This window comes from Aureobasidium pullulans, assembly GCF_000721785.1.
Source record: "Aureobasidium pullulans EXF-150 unplaced genomic scaffold scaffold_3, whole genome shotgun sequence".
In the NCBI taxonomy this organism is placed as follows: Eukaryota; Fungi; Ascomycota; class Dothideomycetes; order Dothideales; family Saccotheciaceae; genus Aureobasidium; species Aureobasidium pullulans.
The window spans coordinates 532,434-544,938 of record NW_021941023.1 but is presented as its reverse complement, the minus strand read 5'-3'; the positions used below and the strand labels follow the sequence as shown (position 1 = coordinate 544,938).

Genomic DNA, 12,505 nt, shown 5'->3' with positions numbered 1-12,505 from the left:
CATTCCTTGTTCGACGCACCATCTTTAGTGGCAGAGAAGAATGCTGTGCAGTCGAACAAGATTGGTAAGATGTACTGGCAGCCGTGGTCCGAGAGCTCGGCCGAGCTAAACTGGGTGTGTCGAGCCAGGGCTCGTGTTTCAGAGGTTACTGTTGATCTTGAAATTCAAGGTCAAGGGACCATAGGGATCGTCTTTAATTTCCATGCCCACGTCTGAGACGTCGGCACCTTCGAACGCGTCTTTCTGGTCAAGATGGATCATTAGCTTGTCTGAATAGTTCAGGTCGTCAGTATCATGATACGTGGAAAGATGGGCTGGACGTGGTCTGCGAGGTATATCAAGGATAACTGACAGTCATCGATATCGTCTTGGTCTTCTTCATCCTCCAGCTTGACGTTGTCCGCTTCCTCGATCTTGCCAGTGCTTGTCTCTTTCTTGACCTCCACAGACCTGGTCCAGTTCAACATCCACTGTCGTTCATCTTCGTGGGTGTCCCTAGCATAGTCAGTAACAATGCCAGTTTCACACTTTTGGGATAGTGACTTACTTGAGAAGATGCTTCAAAGCTGATCTTGCTTTTCGATTGGCCTTCTTCTGATGGAGGTCTGGGTACTCGCGTGATGTTTCGGCGATGATGACTTGCTTCGTGATCTGGGAGACTGGAAGATGACGCTTTCTGATACGATTGATGATCCTGGATACGAGTATGGGCGTCTCCTTTGGGGTTTTGCTGCCTTTAGATCTGTCGACATTGGACTTCGTTCTGCTTTGCTTCGCTTTGCGTCTAGACATTGTCAAGTCTGGTTGCTTTCACCGTATCTTAATTCAGGAGTGTGATCGGGAGTTGAGGTGCAGCGATGACACTTCAGTCGTGAAGAAAGTGGATAGAGAAGAGACATGGGGTTCCCATCGAGACGTGTTGATTCCATGACGTTGTGAATCTCTTCAAGAAGGAAAGATCGATCAGCCTGAGTCTAAGCAAGCGAAAGAAATTACAAAAAGTGGTGAATCAGGGAAGGAGGCTGTGGTTAGACAAAGCCGTCAGGACCAACCGGGCTCAGATCTTTGGGCTTGCTACAAACGCTAATCATGATTTACTCTGGCTGATGACATTGTAGAGGCGAGAGTAAAGGGTAATACGAACTTAGAGGAATAGAATCCTGACCCGACCCCTGACACCCAGATACAGGCTGCTCATCGAACTGTCTGTTGAAAGGCCAGCTGCTTTTCACGATTGGTGCTTTCTCCACTGAGATCAACACCTGTCTCGTTATCCAGTGGGTACCAAGGGTTCAGACGTTCTTTTTTTCGCTAGCATGTTCTACCGCTGCTTTCCATCCCAGGGTGTGTCAGAGTTTACACAACTCGCAGCTGCACTCATCAAGGGTTCCAAGCATCATGTAACGAACATGCACACAAAACGATTCCGTTGTCAAATTCGGTTGTTCATAATAGTCGTTTGTCATTGCATTTTCTCTCCTCCGTAAATATATACTGTATGCGTCGATCGCTTTCTTTGTGCCACATGACCTTTCATTACTTTGCGAGCTTCTCCTTGAGAGCGTCCTTCATGTTCTTCATGCTCTTCTTTGCGCCACTGAGGGTCAGGTATCCGAGCTCGCCCCAAGGGGGAGGAGTCACGTTGACGTCGTCATCGTCCATGTCTTGACCGTCCCAACTCTGTTGGCTTGCAGATCCACGACCTGCGACCTCAAGATAAGCATCACGCTCTTCTTCCTTCTCTCCCAGGGCTACGATGATACCGGCATACTTGGCAAGTATGGCATTGAGGATCAGGCGACAGGTGCGACCGTTTCCATCGGCGAATGGGTGTATGTTGACGAACTTGTGGCAGTACTTTGCTGCAAGCCAGTAAGGATCGAGGTGTCCAGCTTTGCTAGCGATGTCAAGGTCTTCATTGAAGTCTACAACCAAGCTGCGCATTTCGCCAGGGACACTGCCGGGTGCAGTGAAGGTGGTAAAGCCAGCGCCAACGGGCTGGGTACGATACTGGCCACCATATTCGTGGTAGGTGTCACCATCGGAAGAGTCGACTTTGTAGGTGAGAATCTTGTGGGTCTCCAGAATCATATTTTCGGAGAGTGGGTTGTCCATGATGACCATTTCGTTGACCAGATAGGTGAGAGCGCGCGCATGTTGAACAATTTCGCGACGAGAACGGATGACTGCATTCTCGATACCACCAAGAGATTGGCTCAGCATCTCGGCACGAAGATCCTGGTACTCTTGGTCACGCTCGGATATCTCTTCGTTAATGTGCTGTCCTTGGAAGATCTTGGTGCAGATCTGGAGAGTAATTTCGAGACTAGCGCCAGCATTCTCGATGAGGTTTGAGCCGAACACAAAGCGAGTGAGGACATCCACCAAGTGATCCTCGAACTTGACATTTTCGGCAGGAGTGAGATCTTTGAGCATAGCTGTAATCTCGTTGCTAAAGCCTTCAGTTTCTTGGAAGATCTCATCCGGATCTTCCTCAAAGCGGTACCAGTCGTAGGGGCCATCCATGCGGACAGTGAAGTTTGAAGGCAAGGGACGCGCACGAACTGAACCGCGGGGTGGCCAGTGAGTTTGAAACTTGGTGCGTAAACTGCGGACAATGTTCTTGGGTGAAGAGCCGTACGAGCCTGACTTGTGAGCCTTGGTGGGTGAGATGTCAAGGTTCTCGAAGATGTTGTGAAGGCTACCACGCTTACGCTTAGGAGTGGTAGGTGCCATGGTGTGTGATAGTGAAGTTGTCGAAGAAAAGGTTGAGAAGTTGAAAGGTTGGAAGTTGGAAGTTGGGAAGATTGGAAGTTTGGAAGGTTGGTAGAAGAAAGAGCGTCGGTTGGTTGGAGAGGAGATTAAGTAGCTCCTGTCAATCGAGTCCCTCACTCGAGTCATCGCAGCGAACCAGCGCGTTCACTTTTAGCCAGTCAAAACGAACTCATTGGCTCTCACTCGTACATAGAATGGCTATTATTGTGAGTCAACCTGCCAGTGAATTTCGAAGTGAATAAAGCACGGGTGCGTAACTGTGGAATGCTGTAAGTTGTAAACTCCCAAGCCGTCAGACCTGTGGTTCTTTTTTGCTCGAATACTTTTGCGAGATGTTTTTGAGGTGTGTCTCACCGTCTGATATGTATGCCTCCTATGACCACCATCTGATATGTATGTCGATTTCTGCTGAGAAAACAAAGACGTCTTGGAGGATCATCTTTCTCATGCGACAACCCAATGCGAGAGACAAACACACATCTTGTGCGCGTTCTGCACCCAAGCAGCTGAATGTCCGTCCACCAAATTCTCAATGACACTGCCACATCTCCTGCACTGTCTGATCTTCGCGCCTGGCGCGATGGCACACTTGCGCAGAACATCGTATTGTTGCATTCCTGCTCGCTTGTTTGCTTCTTCGTCTTCGCCGAGTCCTAACCATGCTGTATCTGCAGTATAGATAGCCACGCCATCGACCTGACTTTCGATACGTGGCATTATATCGCCAAACAGCCTCTGTAGCACTGGACTCAGCACCTCAGGTATGTCGGCTTCGACGAGCATACTTTGCTCAAGATGGCTACGCAATGGAGCTGATGATTGCGCTGTTTGGTATGTTGCACGCACAGCACCATCGATCTCCATAATGAGGTGCTCGAAAAGTCTGATATCAAATGGTAGATCCGAGCCCATCATAGTTTCCATTTGTTGCAATTCTGCGCTGTCTCGAATGTCGTTCGCTCTGCTGCTGAGGCGTACCTTCTCCTGAGTCTTGGGAATGCGCAGGGCAAAGTTACGAACTAGGTTTCCCAACATAGCCAGCAGTGCTCGCGATGTGCTGTTCAGTAGAAGGTGCACGGCTGCGGTGTTCTTCTCATGCACATAAGACAATATCCGTTCTCTGTCGAAGTTGCCATTGCAGAAGCGCATAATTTCGATCATGTCGTCAAGAATCAGTATCATCAGATCAAGTGACCATCTAGCCAATCCCTTGAGTGACACGAACAGGCTGGGCTCCATGTTGTACATGCCTCTGATCTGCTGGGTCATGGTCAAAGTTTGTGCAATGTTGGTGCACACCGAGCGAAGATTCAGCAGCATCCATGCCACCTTTGCAGGGATGTCTCGTCGCTTGGGATCGGTCTGGTAGCTAATAATGAGCTGGGCACTAGCAATTCTGTACAGAAGGCTGTCTTTCAGGACCTTGCCTGACTGCACCTTCTGGTCATCGAGGGAGAAATCGAGATTTCGGTTGATCGTGCGGAATATTTCGCTGATGAACCTACGTCGCAGACTTCTGTCCAAATCCGTTGGTATCATGGATAGCAAGTCATCAAAACCAATCTGATAGCAGGTCACGATACCGAGCTCTCTAGCCAAAGACACAACCGCAGCCTGTGCGAGATCTACAAAAGTCAGTCGGCGCTTTCAAGGATAATTCGTGACTTTGGTCTCACCATCGTCCTCTTTAGCATCTTTCCAGCCGTGAAGATATTCGGCGTTGTGAAGCTGAATTGTGCCGTCTGGTTTGGTGATGATCGAAGCAGCCATACTAGGCGAAAGCGATATGTCGATGCAATCAGAAGCCATGAACGAAAAGCCATTCTGCGGTAAGCTTGTCGCTTTATTTGTATCTCCATCCGCTAAGATGATTTGCATGGTTTCTCGAGAACGAAACTCGACTGTACCGTCACTCGCCGCGAATGCAAACGTGTTGTGATATACATTACTTTGAAGAGCTAGAATGGCCTTTTGCGAAAACACATCCTCTAATCGATGCAGCCTCTGCACGGGTTTCTGAGCAGCGGGTTGTGCAGCTGTTGGCTTTAAGCCTTTGAAGCTATCATGCAACGTGGTGTCGGCTTGTTGGAGTTCCCAACGAGATATGATACTGAACTTGCCACCATGATCCTGGGCTACGCTGGTGAAGACAGCCACGACCGTAAAGGTGCTATTTTCTATGGCTTGCGAGATTGGCTCGATGTGCAGAGATGAGAGTTGAGCACTAGCTGCTCGTTCTGAGGATTGAGGGACACATTGATCAAGTAGTTCAACATGCAGAACGGCCATCTGAGGGTTAAGGGTAGGTTTTTGGTTGTTGCCATCTCCAGTATTGGAGTTCCAGTGGATCATGATCTTGTAGAGGCGTAATCGCTTGGAGCTATCATATGTGGCCATGACAAGGTGTTCTGCGTGAATCAGTACGAGCGTGAGGTTTGTAAGAATCGGCAATACTGACGATTTGCTTGACAGAAGGAAGCGTGAGTGAGCACGTCTCCGGAGTCAGTCAGGCTGTCCAGGCTCAAGTTGAATTGAGTCCATGGCTGACCGGGTTGCTCATAGATCAATTTGACAAGACTTCTACGAGTGACGCATATAAACGCAGCCTTGTTGTCAATGGGGTTCGAGACGCCATGAACCTCGTGAAGCCTCATGTTGTTGATCCATCGGTCACCTTCCTTGTGAGCAGGATGGATCAAAGCAGTCTAGCATGCGTCAGAGAGATCTTCAAACCAACATTGATACATGTTACATACGCGATTCTGGCCAGCAAGGTTCAAAGGAAACCAGTGAAGCCCGACAATTTGATTCAAATCGTCCACAGTACTGCTCAGGTTGACTGGACGGCGTTCGAGACTATTCAAAGCATGGGTAAGGCTGAAAAGAGTCAACCGACCAAATTGATCCGCAGCGACCAGGTCAAGACCAGAGCTGCTCCATTCGACATGAGTGAAGATGGCATCTTCTGAGGCATTGACTTCGGTCTCACCAGACAGCGACCATTTTGCGGTATCTTTGTCGCGGCAAAGGGCCCGCACGAAAATCTTACGAGAATCCGCAGATATTTGAGCAACACAACTGGTCCTAGACCATGCTAGCCTCCTGTTGATACAGGTTATCAAATGCCGAAAACGATCAAAACGAAGAGAAGGAAGAATAAACTTACTGGCAACAGCCTACAACGTGGGAGCGCTCAATTCTTTGGAAGAGAGCATCGGTATCAAGAGATGCAGCGATAGCAGCGTTGATGCCATCTGCATCACCATCGCCAAAAAGGTCGTCAAGATTGTCCATGCATGCGACGACGGTGCCTACAAAGAATCACAAGACGCCGAGGATCTACAGGCTTCACGGTGGATTGAAGCCTGGATAGAAAACAGTCTAGACAGAGACAAAGCGACTACGGTGGTCTAGAAGCGACGACCTACGAGCAGCGAGCTGTGCAGCCTGTGCTGTCTACGGATGGTTGACAACGAGTATGGAAGGAATGTGGAAGTTGGACTGGAATCAGTGCCAAGAAGCGACCGATGAAGTCACCCCGTCACTCTCGGAGACGCCCAAAACAAACAGTGCAGCAGGGCTTTTGGTTTGGAGAAGCGGGAGAGTCGACAGTCCCGCGGCGCTGCCGACGGATGCGAGAGCGGCTTCTTGTCTCACCACGACTTCTCCACTCCGCTTCTTTCGCTCTTTCTCTCGTCTTTGTCCAGTCTCTTCTTCCACCAATTCGCATTGTTCGCCCTGCTCTCGAACGCACGTGTCGCTCGACGCTTCTATTTCCTGCTGCTCAGCAGTTCCCGCTTTAATCCAACCAATGGTCGCTGTTGCCGGTTGATTGTAGAACCGACAGAGGCTTTCTTGACGGCGCGCCCGGCTTCTCTATTGAGCTCCTCCCTCGTCGACAATAGCTGCTATGGACGGCTACGACTCGGACGGCAGCTCATTATTGAGCTCGCCCAAGTCTCCTACTCCCCCTCCTGAAATGCAGAAGAATCCCTATCCCTCTCCGCCCCGGTCCAAGCACTCGTCGCAATCTGCGTCGCCCTCACCCGACGACCAAATGGACCCTTCCGACAACCCACGCCCAGCCAAGCGACGCCGAATCAGCGAAAAGCCTGAACGCACCACCGAGTACCTCGACTTGAGCAAGGGTTTGCGCCCCGACGAAAAGACCCAACTGGATCGCATCCTGAATGTCCTGCACAAACGCCAGAAGATTGTCGTCGTCGCCGGTGCTGGTATTTCTGTCTCGGCTGGCAGTAAGTCCACACACTCCTTTTTGATCTCGCGACAACACGTCACTAATGCCCCACAGTCCCCGATTTCCGTTCGTCAACCGGTCTCTTCAACTCCCTCCGTGCCCAGCATAATCTCAAGGGTTCCGGAAAGGACCTTTTTGACGCGTCGCACGTTTACAAAGATGCTTCATCTACCGCTTCCTTCCACCAAATGGTCCGAGAAATGTCCCACATGACCAAATCCGCAAATCCCACCCCGTTCCACCAGATGCTGGCCACGCTTGCACAACAGGATCGCCTTCTCAGACTCTATTCTCAAAACGTCGACGGAATTGACACGTCGTTGGAGCCGTTAGCGACGCGTATTCCTCTGCAAAAGGAGGAAGGTAAATGGCCCAAGACCATTCAATTGCATGGTGGACTCGACAAAATGGTTTGCTCAAAATGCCACGAGCTTTCTGATTTCCACGCGGACCTTTTCGACGGCCCTGTCCCGCCCGTTTGTGGCAATTGTGAGGAGCTTAACAGGGTCCGCACTGAAGTTGCTGGAAAGCGCAGCCACGGTGTTGGTATGCTGCGTCCCCGCATGGTTCTATACAACGAACACAACCCAGATGATGAAGCGATCGGCGCCGTGACGCGTGAGGATCTCCGCAAGCGCCCGGATGCGATTATTGTGGTTGGTACGACTCTGAAAGTTCCTGGTGTCAAGAGAATTGTACGCGAAATGTGCGCAACTGTACGCGACAGAAGAGATGGTGTAGCGATCTGGATCAACGCAGGCCCTGAACCTTCTGGCAAGGAATTTGAGGATTGCTGGGATATTGTGGTCAAAGGCACTTGTGACGAGATTGCGAAACACGCTGCTCTGAGACAATGGGATGAGCCAGATACAGGCCTTCCTGTGTCAGAAGAGACTCTAGAAAGAGCTCGCCAGAACCAGCCTCAGATCCCGATAGTACGGACGTTCAAGGCACCGCCCAAGGATTATACTCCTATGCCTTCGCCACAAGCACCAGCAAGTACCCCTCTTACCGGCCGCCGTCATGGAAAGATTGTCGACAACTCCTTTACCGAGGAAGAAGATCTGGTTGACATCGAGACACCGTCAAGGCGCGCAGAAAAGAAGCCTTCGGCCTTCAACCTACTGGGCAAGCCAACAACGAATATCAAAATCAAGGCTCCCTCAAAAGCTTCGGTCACAAAGGCTACCACAAAGAGAAATGCGGCAAAGAAAGCTCCACCAAAGCCACAAGGCAGAATCGATCAGACTCTCAAGAAGACCAAAACTGCGGCTGCCGCTGCAGCAATCAAGGCAGAAAAGAACGCCAAAGGTGGTGCTGCATTCGACGACATTGCAGCAAAAGATGTTCGGCTCAATTCACCACGAGCCAGGTCGTCAGACAGACTTGTCAAAATCTGAGAAGACTCGGACGTAACGTGTTTCATGAACTATCGGTGTTTTCTTGGACTCGCCCTCTGCTGTACTTTAGCGGTCTGCATGGCTGGATATGTGGCGTTTTGCGTGCTCGTACGTGGCACGATATGGCTCGGTGGAAATCATGCATGTGCGTGGAGTCAAGGAGTAGTGGCTCTGGTCATTTTTGGGCTGGCTTTTTTTCGCTTTGCTAGACACTCAGACGGTGTTGTTATATTTCTTTTTTCTCGCTAGACGCTACAATTGTGTCTCTATTCTTATCGGTATCATACACGATTGCTCACGAACTTTCAGAAATTCTCCCGTTTTCAAATCCGCATGACAGATAGAGTAGACTGGCATGAACGGCAGGAGTGTCAGCTGCGGGGCAATCTTGACGCCATCGAACCCCGAGCTGCCGAGAGTCACTCGTAGTCTCGTCTTCATGTCAACTGCATCCATATACATAAACCAAGTTGTGCCACCTATCGAGTCTTACAAAACCGAACTACCTATGAACAAGGAGACCGACTTGCTCACCTCACACCAGAATGTCTAACAAAGATGATATCAAGGCGTTTGCCGACAAAGATGGTCACTTTCGAAGACAACCTTCGAAATTTCGTGATTCCATATCGAGAGAAGCAGGAGCTCATTTTCCACCCGAGAAAGACCGCTATGTACGTTTCCGTCATAGACCACTATATCTGAAGAGAGGATGAAGACATTACCTGCTTTATAGCAGAGTGCGTAAGGAATAACTTGTCTGGCACATATCTGACAGATTGATAGGTTCTCTACATCAACTGGGGTTGCCCCTGGGCAAATCGCACAGCCATTGTGAGATTCCTTAAAGGACTCGAAGACATTATCCAACTTGTTGTAATGGACTATGAAATGTTTCCCGAGGGCTGGGGTTACAGCGGACGCAATGGAACTATGGAGAATGACCCCTTGTACGGATTCACACGCCATCGCCAACTCTACGAGAAAGCAGAACCTGGGTATGAAGGTCGAGTCTTGGTGCCTACTTTATGGGACAAGAAGAACGAAACCATCGTCAACAATGAGAGCTCTGAGATCATACGTATGTTTTATACTGAGTTTGACGATCTTCTGCCAGAGAAGTTCCAAGAGAAGAGCCATCCAGCCGGTGGATTCCTGCCTGACTCGCTGAAGAAAGACATTGATCAGTTCAACGAGTGGGTGTACAACGACATCAACAACGGCGTCTACAAGACTGGTTTCGCCAGCTCGCAAGAAGCCTACGAGCAAAACATCGGCATCCTCTTCAAGGCTCTCGATCGGGTTGAAGCACATCTCGAAAAGTCAGAAGGACCATTCTTGTTTGGCAAGCACCTCACCGAAGCAGATATCAGGTTGTATCCTACGATTGCGAGATTCGATGTCGCGTACCATAGTTTGTTCAAGTGCAATTTGAAGCTGATCAGACATGATTATCCAAGGATCGACAAGTGGTATAGGAATATCTACTATGACGAAGGAGACGAGACGAGAGGGGGTGCGTTCAAGAAGGCGACATACTTCGATCATGTAAGTGTCTGCATGATTGCACAAGGGATATATGCTGATATCAACAGATCAAATATGGATACGCTGGCGCGAAGAAAGTCCAGATTGTACCTAAGGGTCCCATGCCCGATATTCTAGCTAAGGGTGCTTGATTATGAGCGGACTCATTCAATCTGTTGCAGGATGATCAGTATTCCAGGACACTGGGGATCATATATGTATGGAAATGCTGCTCCCGTCGGAGTGAACTTCTCGCGCTCGTATTTCGTAATTCGAGGCGAGCATACCTCTCTTTATGCTAAAGTCTGTCACTCTTGGTCACCTCTCGCGATCAAGACTAAGGTCATCCGGGCTGGAGAAGTGCGCAATGTTTTTTTTTAGATTAGTGTAGCTCTTCACTGAAAGTGTGAAACTCACCGCTTCTTCATGGAGGGTTGCACCAATCTCAAAAGCATTTTGCATTTTTACAGCAAGCACATGACAAGCACACGGGAAGGTAAAGTGACAATAGCCAGCGACAAAAGCGCCATATGACTACTCCATATAAGGCACGTATCTAGATATCGATTTACTTCTTACGAAGCTCATAAGACCGTGCTTGGTGTCCTCCAACTTGGACTCGACCGAACAATCATCGGAGGAGATGTAAAGCAGGGTGACCACAAGGACACGACCAGAGGGTAGATCCGCAGGCGCGGCGATAAGATAACAAGACCGCCGAAGCTCCACAAAATTTCCCTTTTCCTTTCCGCATTTTGTTGCCCGCGCTTGAGAGACGAAGGTGAATTTTGCCGTCGAGATATTTCAATACCACAACAACAACACACAAGATGCCCAAAGCCCCCGGAGGAGATGCGCGTCAAATGAGACGTCACAACCCATTGTCAGAAGACTACGCACCTTCCAACCCGCACAAGCAAAAAGCACCAAAGAGAAAAGGACGCTCCACCGCCGGCGACGAGGACAATGAACAACAAGCATACATCGACTCGAAAGCGTCAAGGAAGATTATAAGTCTGGGTCAGGACTTGACTGCCGAGGAAGAGGCCGAGCAAGAGGCGCGCAGACCGCAAAACGGAACGAAATCGGCTTTCGAGTTTGAGAGAAGTTTGCGCGATGAGGAGGACTCTGATGAGGAGGCTGGTATCCCTGCAGACGATGAAGCTTGGGGTGATGAGGAAGATGAGGAGGTAGAAGAGGTCGAGGTGGATCCTGAAGACTTGGCCATGTTCAACAAGTTCAACCCCGAATTCGACCCTTCCACACTGCTGGCACCGGAGTCGAACGAGGAGCAGGGAGACAGCACCAATCTTGCCGACTTGATCTTGGAAAAGATTGCTCAGCATGAGGCTAGCCAGGCTCAAGGACATGTCATCCGTGGCGGTGGTGCTCCCGAGGACGCCATTGAGTTGCCCGCAAAGGTCGTCGAGGTCTACACCCAGTACGTTGCGTCTATCACCGAAACTTGACAAAATCCGACTAACACACGTCTTCCAGAATTGGTATGATCCTCTCACGATTCCGTTCCGGCAAGCTCCCCAAGCCCTTCAAGATCCTGCCCACCCTCCCCCAATGGGACACCCTCCTCTCCATCACCCGCCCAGACTCCTGGACCGCAAACGCAACCTACGAAGCCACCCGCCTCTTCACCTCCTCCCGCCCCGCCGTCGCCCAAGCCTTCATCCACGACATCCTCCTCGACCGCGTCCGCGACGACATCCGCGAGACCAAAAAACTAAACGTCCACCTCTACAAAGCCCTCAAAAAGGCCCTCTACAAACCCGCCTGTTTCTTCAAGGGCCTGCTGTTCCCTCTACTCGCTTCCGGAACTTGCACATTGAGAGAGGCACATATCATCAGCTCTGTGCTCGTTCGTGTGTCCATTCCTGTCTTGCACTCTGCAGCCGCCATCCACCGTCTCTGCGAAATCGCCGCTGAGCAAATGACCGACAACCTCGAAGCCGGCGGTGCGACGAACATCTTCATCCGTGTCTTGCTGGAGAAGAAGTACGCTTTGCCCTACAAGGTTGTGGATGCAGTGGTATTCCATTTCCTGCGCTTCCGCGCCGTGGACGCCGATGCCATGACCGATGCTCCTGCTACCATCAAGGGAGGAGAAAAGTTGCCCGTGCTGTGGCATCAGTGTTTCTTGGCCTTTGCACAGAGGTATAGAAACGATATCACTGAAGATCAGAGAGAGGCGCTGTTGGACCTGTTGTTGGTCAAGGGACACAGATCTATCGGTCCTGAGATTAGAAGGGAGTTGTTGCAAGGAAGAGGAAGAGGTGTTTTGGCTCCCGAGGTGGCCATGGCGGGTGTGGATGGTGATGATACTATGGTTGATATCCAATAGATTTCCGTTTTGTTGGTCTTTAACGTCGCTTTTACATAGCATCACAAAAAGGGAAAGGCGTTTGGGTGTTGATCCCTGGCGCTGGTTTCTAGACTACTTTGAAGCATCGGTTCTTTTAGCATCGGCTCATCGTGATCTCTTCTGGCCACTATGTCTAGCCTGTCAGAGCACAACAGATTGATGAGAGGTTGA

At 50.1% G+C, this 12,505-nt stretch overlaps 6 protein-coding genes across 6 annotated transcripts; 3 read left to right on the top strand and 3 right to left on the bottom strand.

The window, feature by feature from the left end:
- Nucleotides 1-247: 247 nt before the first annotated feature.
- Nucleotides 248-792, bottom strand: M438DRAFT_352389 (uncharacterized protein; the record flags this gene model as incomplete). The annotated part of the gene is made up of 3 exons (XM_029906787.1): nt 248-264; nt 353-495; nt 548-792. The coding sequence occupies 3 exons, from the start codon at nt 790-792 to the stop codon at nt 248-250; spliced, it is 405 nt and encodes a 134-aa protein (XP_029763763.1).
- A 744-nt stretch (nt 793-1,536) lies between these two features.
- On the bottom strand, nt 1,537-2,736 carry M438DRAFT_332075 (Fic-domain-containing protein; the record flags this gene model as incomplete). The annotated part of the gene is made up of 1 exon (XM_029903461.1): nt 1,537-2,736. The coding sequence occupies one exon, from the start codon at nt 2,734-2,736 to the stop codon at nt 1,537-1,539; it is 1,200 nt and encodes a 399-aa protein (XP_029763762.1).
- A 483-nt stretch (nt 2,737-3,219) lies between these two features.
- Nucleotides 3,220-6,069, bottom strand: M438DRAFT_267113 (uncharacterized protein; the record flags this gene model as incomplete). The annotated part of the gene is made up of 5 exons (XM_029900157.1): nt 3,220-4,400; nt 4,452-5,183; nt 5,234-5,480; nt 5,532-5,877; nt 5,942-6,069. 5 exons carry the CDS (start codon nt 6,067-6,069, stop codon nt 3,220-3,222), a joined length of 2,634 nt encoding a protein of 877 aa, XP_029763761.1.
- A 616-nt stretch (nt 6,070-6,685) lies between these two features.
- On the top strand, nt 6,686-8,433 carry M438DRAFT_267521 (DHS-like NAD/FAD-binding domain-containing protein; the record flags this gene model as incomplete). Its single annotated transcript, XM_029900191.1, has 2 exons — nt 6,686-7,031; nt 7,088-8,433. 2 exons carry the CDS (start codon nt 6,686-6,688, stop codon nt 8,431-8,433), a joined length of 1,692 nt encoding a protein of 563 aa, XP_029763760.1.
- Nucleotides 8,434-8,978: 545 nt separating this feature from the next.
- On the top strand, nt 8,979-10,112 carry M438DRAFT_267303 (uncharacterized protein; the record flags this gene model as incomplete). The annotated part of the gene is made up of 3 exons (XM_029900172.1): nt 8,979-9,107; nt 9,220-9,981; nt 10,029-10,112. The coding sequence occupies 3 exons, from the start codon at nt 8,979-8,981 to the stop codon at nt 10,110-10,112; spliced, it is 975 nt and encodes a 324-aa protein (XP_029763759.1).
- A 678-nt stretch (nt 10,113-10,790) lies between these two features.
- Nucleotides 10,791-12,313, top strand: M438DRAFT_332072 (Bystin-domain-containing protein; the record flags this gene model as incomplete). Its single annotated transcript, XM_029903460.1, has 2 exons — nt 10,791-11,401; nt 11,458-12,313. The coding sequence occupies 2 exons, from the start codon at nt 10,791-10,793 to the stop codon at nt 12,311-12,313; spliced, it is 1,467 nt and encodes a 488-aa protein (XP_029763758.1).
- Nucleotides 12,314-12,505: the final 192 nt, after the last annotated feature.